At 59.2% G+C, this 7,448-nt stretch overlaps 1 protein-coding gene across 1 annotated transcript in view; it reads right to left on the bottom strand.

Annotated features, from left to right (window-relative positions):
• AK8 (adenylate kinase 8) overlaps window positions 1–6,789 on the bottom strand; it is a 123,077-nt gene extending 116,288 nt beyond the window's left edge. Inside the window, exon 1 of the mRNA XM_023536555.1 lies at window positions 4,777–6,789. Coding sequence (XP_023392323.1) covers window positions 4,777–5,238 — 462 coding nt within the window. The 5' untranslated portion in view covers window positions 5,239–6,789. The remainder of the gene's footprint in view (window positions 1–4,776) is intronic.
• Between the last annotated feature and the right edge of the window lie 659 nt (window positions 6,790–7,448).

Raw genomic sequence — 7,448 nt, 5'->3', positions numbered from 1 at the left:
CGGAGGAAAAGTTCAAGGCAGTTCGGTCTCTCCACAAATACCCCCTGAGCGCCTCTTCCGCGCTGCGAGGAAAGCAGGGGACCCACGGCCTCTGGCGACGGGCGCGAGGCAGCTGCACCAGCGGGGCTCTGAGAGCGAGGGCGGGCTCGTCCCCTCCCTGCTCCCCCTCGAGCACACAGATGACGTGGGACACACATCCGGGCTCGCTGCTGCTTCCCGAGCTCCCGCCCCCAGCTCCCCGCTGTAGAACAGAGAACACTGCTGCTTCCTGCTCCGCTAAACACTCACGAGCCTGGTCCACCTGCCCTGCGACGCGTGAGATGCAGGTAACTTGCTTCTCGGAAGCCCGAAGCCTTTCCCGCGGGTGGCGGTGCGGATCGGGGGTGTGGGGGCAGGAGGGCCAGGGCCAGGTGCTCCAGGAGCACCTCCTGCTGCCTGGCCGGAGCCAGGACACGTGCCGTGCTCCAGCTCAGCACCCATCCATACATGTCCCTCTCCAAGGCGGGCTCGGCTGCAGTGTATCCCACCCTCTGTGGCACGGTGGCCTTGGCTTCCAACAGTCTTCTGGCCCCGTGTCCCTTTACGTCCTCTTGGACCCCAAGGGGCATGACCTCAACAGAAGCTGGGTGCATCCTGCTCCTCCAAACAGCCTCGCTTCACGGGGGATCCAAAAGATCCAGCTCCGAATAGTCCCCTCCCTTCTGGAACGGCCTCTCTCTTGGAGATGTTTCCACGGCCCCACCTTGCCATTGCCATCTCTCCATCGGGAATGTCCTCCTGACCCCAACCCAGCCAGCACCCGCTCCTGCCCCACTGGCCTCCTTCTCTGAGAACCCTTCTGCTGCTCCTTACCTGCTGCCTCGCTAAGTTCTGTCCCACCACGAAGCAGCCAGTGATATCACTGTCCCCACCACTCAGCAGGCTCCCTGAGGGGAGGGACCGAGTCTCATCCTCCTACACGGCAGCCAGAGCTGCAAGGAGCCACGCACACAGCAGGACCTACACTGGCCTCCTCCTCGGCTGTCGCTCTCTCATTCTGTGGTCACTGAGGTTTGTTACCTTTGTCACCACCATTACTATCTCCTGACAAAAGTGTCCTCTGCCAGGTGGCATTCTTGGGTACAACCACAGGAACCAGATGTGGCCAACTTGAGCAGGGAGGGGGTTTATTCGAAGGCCAGCATGGCTCCTAGAACTCCCTGCAGGCAGGAGCCAGGCCCGGGGCCACCCTCCAAGAACAATGCCCCAAGTAGGGCCACCAAGGAGTGCAGGGGGACAGCGCCGAGGTTCTGGGTGCCAGCTGCAGCCTGCGCCCACACTGCTGCTCACGCACGTGGGCTACCAGCAGCCGGACCGCACAGGGCACCAGGACAGGCGCCTCGCAGGCCATCCCAGAGTCTGGGCTCACGTGACGGGTGAAGCTCAGGACACAGGTCCAGGGAAGGCATTCTCGCTGCTGGCCGGGCCCAGGGCAGGCGTTCACGAACCACCTCTGCAGGGCCTTGTGACCCGGGGCGGGCCTTGGTCAGGTGAGATGTTGAGGGGAGACTGGAGCTGAGGTGCCGTGGAAGGTTCGGGGGAGGAGTGGCATTTGAGTCCAGGGTGGAAGGTCCTCATGTGCTGAGGCCAGGAGCTCGCACGGCCCCTGGGGAGAAGGCCTGCCTGCCAAAGCCAGAGGAAAGGCGTGGTGGGGACAGGGGCCTGGCTCCTATGTCCATCTCCGGCTGCCTCTCTGACCACAGGCCTCTCCTCGGAGCATGGGCCAACCCAACGGGGCTCGGGGCCTGCAGAGCCGAGGACGAGGGGGGAAGCATCTTGCAGGGCAGCTGGGAAATGAGGTGACTCCCAAGTCGCACGTGCGTCTTGACAAAGTGACGGGGTTCAAAGACGAAACCCTCCCCTTTCAGGCTCCCGTAAGTGGCACCCAGAATGTACACATCTGTGGAAATGCTTTAAAAGGGGAACATTCACGGCCTCCCCCCCCAATTCCTCACACACATTTATGTAATTAATTTCAGTTTCTTAAAATCTAACACCTTGAAACTCCAGCCCTGCTCATGAGTAATTATTTATAAACAGTGTCATAAAGGCTGCTTGACTGCCAAGAATAATCAACTTCTTCAAACCACTTCAAAGGAAATCAAAAAACCTTCCCATCCGCAGATCCTTTTGAGGTTTAACTAGGAGCATGATTTAAAATTCACAAGAAAACCCTTAGGTATTGGAGCTCTAATACACAGCTTTCTTGGACAAACGTTTGATAAAAAACGAAACATACCATTATACACACCACCGCCTGCTTTAACATTGCCCAGGGCTACTGTAAACGCTCACTTTGTACTGAACCTGCTTTCCTCTGCGAAGGGGCTGCCAGCCCCTGCGTGGCAGTCCCCCTCGCCCCGCGCTCACTCACCGGGCTGCGTCCAGAGCCAACTCCCCCCCACACCGGCCACTGGCCAGGGCAGCGTGCGTCGCAGTGAACCCCTGCCCAGCCCACGCCCGTGCCCGGGAAGCCAGAGGCGCAGAGTGGCGGGGAGGCGTGGCAGTCTGGCCGCAAGCCCGGGGCTGGGGCTCGCTGGGTGTCAGGGGACCTCCCCGCACTTCCCGGCCTCTTCTAGGACACAGGAGGGCTGGGTCAGACTGTTTCCAGCTTTCCCCCGCTCCAAGGAAAACCACTCAAGCAGAGTGCCCTCCACGGCCTCCCCGCCACGTTTCGCTTCACTGGTGGCTGGGGGCCTGGGCACCGCAGGAAAACCCACAGCTGTCCCCCTCTTCCTTTCATTTAAGCGGCTGGGACTTGGGCCAAAGGGCAAAGATGTTCCAATGTCCATAAAAGCCACGAGCCCAAGGCCTGTGAGTGGGGGTGGAGGGCTGTGGGGAACACATCGATGTCCCAAAACAGCGGGTGGGGGTCCAAAGGCTCTGCGCCCTGAGGAGACGGGCGTCTCCGGCCCCCAGCTAGCACCGACCCCGCCCACCCAGGCAGGTGCAGGGGCAACGTGGGGAAAGGGGGCGAGGCTCCACGGAGCACCCGTGAATGAACGGGGCGCTGAGGAGGGTGGCAGGGGGTGGTGAAGGATGTGAGGAGGTGGCCGCACTGTGTCCAAACCAGAAAGATGAGGTTGGAACTTGAAAATTCTGGTGGATAGTTTGACACTGAAAATTATCTCTGGACACACAGGAGCGAGATCGAAACATAAAGATGGATTCGGACCCAGATTCAGGCTCTTGGATTTTGGCCAAGAGACTGGCTACGCTTTGAGGTTCGAGGTCCCGGGACACAGAGCGGGCGCACGTGCCCCTCAGCAGGGATTTTTGCAAACCAGCGGCATGAAGTGCCATCGCGACCCAAATGAGGGTCCAGGTAGCTGTGTTTCCGTCAAGGACAATTTTAATTGAGAAGCATCTCGTTGCGTTTCACCAGCCGAAGCTCTGGCGTGGCAGCACCTGAGCCTCCGAGGCCACTTCAGGGGCCCTTCCCGCCGGGGTCCGTGGCGCCCTGCTCGAGGCCGGCACCAGCCAGTCCCTGCGGCCGGGGCTCCGCCTCCGTCTCAGTCAGGGAGCCAAACCCGCCCTCTTCACAAAGGAGGAAACTGAGGCCCAGAGAGCCATGATCCCCACCTTCTCTGTACACGCTCCGAGGAGAACTCCGAAGACGGGGGACCTGCGGGACCCGGGGGCGCAAGGCGGGAGGGGCTCATCGCCCTGCTCCGCGCCGGCATGGTGCTGGGCGTCACTCTATTGTACCTTTCACTCTGCTTTGACTTTGACTTTCATTTTGCTGGACTGAACTGCCGTGAGCGGACGGTACCAGAGTTGGGCGTGGGCAGAGATGCTCCCAGCGGCCCTCAAACGGCAGAGCCCAGGGCGGCCGAACGGGAAGGCAGAACCGTCTCCTTCCGAGGCCCGACAGGTGAGGCCGGGGTGGGGGGTGCGGTCTGCAGCAGACCCCCCAGGAAGGAAGGTGGCCTGACATCCACCCCGCAGGGCGGGCCACCCTCCCAGCCTTGAGAACCAGAGCCCGGAGGCCTCTTGGAAGAGCCTCCTTGGGGCGAAGTGAATCGCACCGGGGAAAGCAGGATGGCAAAGTGGACGGCTAGAGACCGTGGTCCTCCTGGCCCCCGTGGTCACGGCTCGATGTCCACTTGGGGCACGTGGGTTCACGAGCAACGTCGATTCTCAATTCCCCGCACCTAAAGGCTCAGAATCGGGCGCTGCTGGGGCTCTCCGAACCGCCCGGCTCGGGTCTGTGAGGTGGCCCAGCTCCGTGCTCTGCACCCAGGCGGACACTGCCCGAGGACCCGCGGGCCCCCACGCCGGGAGGGCCACGCGGCCTGGCCCACCTGCAGCCTTGGAGGCTCCCCTCTTGCTTTTTTTTTTAACTACTAAGCATCCTTTCTTATCTTGGGCTTCTGAACCCCAGCGTGGGGCATCTCAGGCCCCAGTCCCTCTTGGCTGCACCGGATGCCAATTCCGGTGGTGGAAATGCCTTCAGAGTGGCTCCTGCCCCAGTGAAAGAAACATCAAAGCTCCATGAGCCCATTCTGGCGGCTCACGCAGGCTGGAACGGCCCTCCTCCAACCGGCAGGTCGGCTATGCAATTGAGCCTCTTCTCACTGCCCGCCCTGCCCGCCCGTGCTCGGCCCAGGGCCCAGCCCACCCGCCCTCAGACCAAGGTGTGGGAGCTCTGGAACTCATTAACGGGCGCCAGTAACGAGACCGGCAGACAAACCCAAGTGCTGCCTGTCTAAAGTAGACCAGACACCGAATTTATACCTGACAAGTAGAGTGATCACAGAGCTTAAACCCATCAGCTGGGGCACGCGGAAGCATGGATAATTGATTCCGTGGGCCATTCTGAGGTTTCCATTTTAATAACTTGGCAAGAGAATGTTTATTAGTTGTGCTCCCAAAGAAATTAAGGCATTTTTCAGGTAACCACCAGCCCAGTTGTCGAAACCCCTCCCCGCCCTGTTCTGACCTCCCTTCAGACACCGGAGGAGGAAGGAGCGGCTCACGGCTGCTCCCAGGAGGAGGGGGGAACCACGGAGTGCTCCCAGGAGGAGGGTAAGAGGGGACCGCGGGGTGGTTCCAGGAGGATTGGGGCACGGAGTGTTCCCAGGAGGTGGGTAAGGGGGGGGCCGCGGAGTGCTCACCATTGTCGTTGTCTTGCTGAAAGTAGTTGATCATGAACGGGATGGGATCCTCAGGCTGGTGGATCAGGAGTTGCTGCAGCATGTTCTGTGGGCACGGGGCGGACACACAGGAGATCAACACCTGCAGGGGCCCTCACAGCCCCAGGCTCAGGTGGCCCAGCCCCCTGGTCACTGTAGATACTGGCTATGGGGCCTGATCTCTCCACTGCAGCCCACCAGTGTGCCTTCAACTTGGGACCCAGCCCCTGTTCCACCGGGCAGCTGCTTGGGTCCCTGTGAGCAGAGGCGTGAGGGAGGGGCCGTTTGAATACCGCTGTGGAGACACCTGGAGGGACCACGCCTCCACGCAGTCAGTCCCAGGACCCTCTCCCCCGTCCCTTTGTGCTTCCCAGAGCAGCCTTCTCTCGGTTCTTCGGCACCGTGCTCATTCCCCCTGAGCCTTAGCAAATGCTGCTCCCTTGGCTTGGAGGACTTTTCCTCAGCCCTCACATCTCAATAGAGATACACCTTCCTGATCGCGCTCACTAGGTAAGTCCTGCCACACGCTCCTGCAGCCCCCGGGTGCCCTGCTACTGTCTCGCCCTTGTCCCAGTGCCTGGCGCAATCACGGTAGATGCCCAGTGCAGATGTCTACTGGGGGACAGGGCCACCACTACTACCAGTGCCCCTGCAGAGTGGGACAGAATATTCACCGGCCAAATCTCTAAACAGCCCTGGGAGAGCCTGGCCATCTAATTCCAAGGGAAAGAGCTTCCATGGTTCCAGAACCAAGGGCACAGAAAAGAACCGGGTAGCTGAGAGGAGCTGGGCTGAGCCGTGGGAGAACCCGTCAGCCCTAGGGACAAGCAGGGACAGGCGGCAGCCCTCTGAGGGAGGGGAGGGCTTGGGACAATAAAAAGAGCACTGAACGGTGAGAAGTCCCAGCCCCGCCCCACACTTCTGCATCTAACTTGCAAGTCCCTCCCCTTCTCTGGGCCTCAGCCTCCCCACTCATTAGATGGCAAGGCTGGATGAGGTCCCTAGTCACATGTCACCGGTGACATGGTGTTAGATGGTTTTTTAGATGGTTCACAGATGAATATTCTTAATTTCACTTTTAAATGGTTGCACATCTAATGTGTATGAGAAAAATATATCAAACCTATGATTTCAAAGATAGTGCTTAGGATGAGGCAGACGGAATGAGTTCTTTAATTCTTTAAAAGTGGATCGATTTAAAGAAATGATTTGGTTAAAATGGAAACGTGGTAGTAGTTAGCATAGCTGATAAAATTTCATAGAACCGTAGACACACCAAACACATGAGTGCAAGTAAAACGAGATGCGATCCAAGCCAGGCTGGAGTCTAGTGAACCGCCTTGCACAGGCGTCAGTGTCCTGGTTTTGACAGAGTACTACGCTCATGTTACATGTTATGACTAGGGGGAGCTGGGGGGAAGTGTACATCAGAACTTCATACTATTTTTGGAAATTCCTGTGTAAAAAGTATAAAACGTGGAAATGGTAAAAACCATGGAGGGAGCGCACAGGTGACTAAAGGCTGGAAATACTGAACTAAAAAGCTTTCTGGGGCTGCTTCTTCCAACAGTCACAATGAGCTACACCGGCTTCTCCAGAGCGGACGACAGTGCCCCTAGGAGCCCCTAGGAGCCCCCGCCCCCATCCTGCCCGCCACCCATTTACTTAGACCGACCACTCAATTTTAAAAACCTCTCTCTCTCTTTTCCTGTCACTTAACACTGTCCAAAAGCAGCGTCTACTTGATGGAGAGATGATGCCTCTGGGGACCCGGCAGACCCGGAAGACTAGACAAATGCTCTGGGAACTGTGCTCCGGGTTCCCTTTGGCTCTCGAACACCTGAGTGGCTGGACAGCTCCTGAAGGCTTTTACCTCCGGGAGGTGCAGAAGGGACACCTGCAGCACACGCTGGGGCAGGGTTCTGCCTTAGGTCACACAGGGACTGGGGGCCCAGTTAGGTCAGGAACCCAGGAGAGCTTAGCAGATGCCTGAGGAGGAAGGGCCAGGTGGGAAGCGCTGCTGCCCAAACACAGGGCTGCTGTCCCAAGAGGCAGGCATCTCAGAGGATGGGGATGCCACCTTGAACTCGGACGCTTCCCAGCTCGGATGCTTCCCAGCAGTGCAGACAGGCGGGACGCTCAGAGCCCCTTGGAGACCACCTCTTACCACCCGGCATTTCGCAGGTGGGGGAACCGGGAACAGTTAGGGACTTGTTCCAGGCCAGGCCACCGGCTGGTGCGGAGCGAGGACCAAATCCCGGTCAAGGGGGCCTG

This window comes from Pteropus vampyrus, unplaced genomic scaffold, assembly GCF_000151845.1.
Source record: "Pteropus vampyrus isolate Shadow unplaced genomic scaffold, Pvam_2.0 Scaffold158, whole genome shotgun sequence".
Lineage (NCBI taxonomy): Eukaryota > Metazoa > Chordata > Mammalia > Chiroptera > Pteropodidae > Pteropus > Pteropus vampyrus.
Note: the sequence above shows the minus strand (reverse complement) of the source record. Positions and strands in the feature narration are given on the sequence as shown.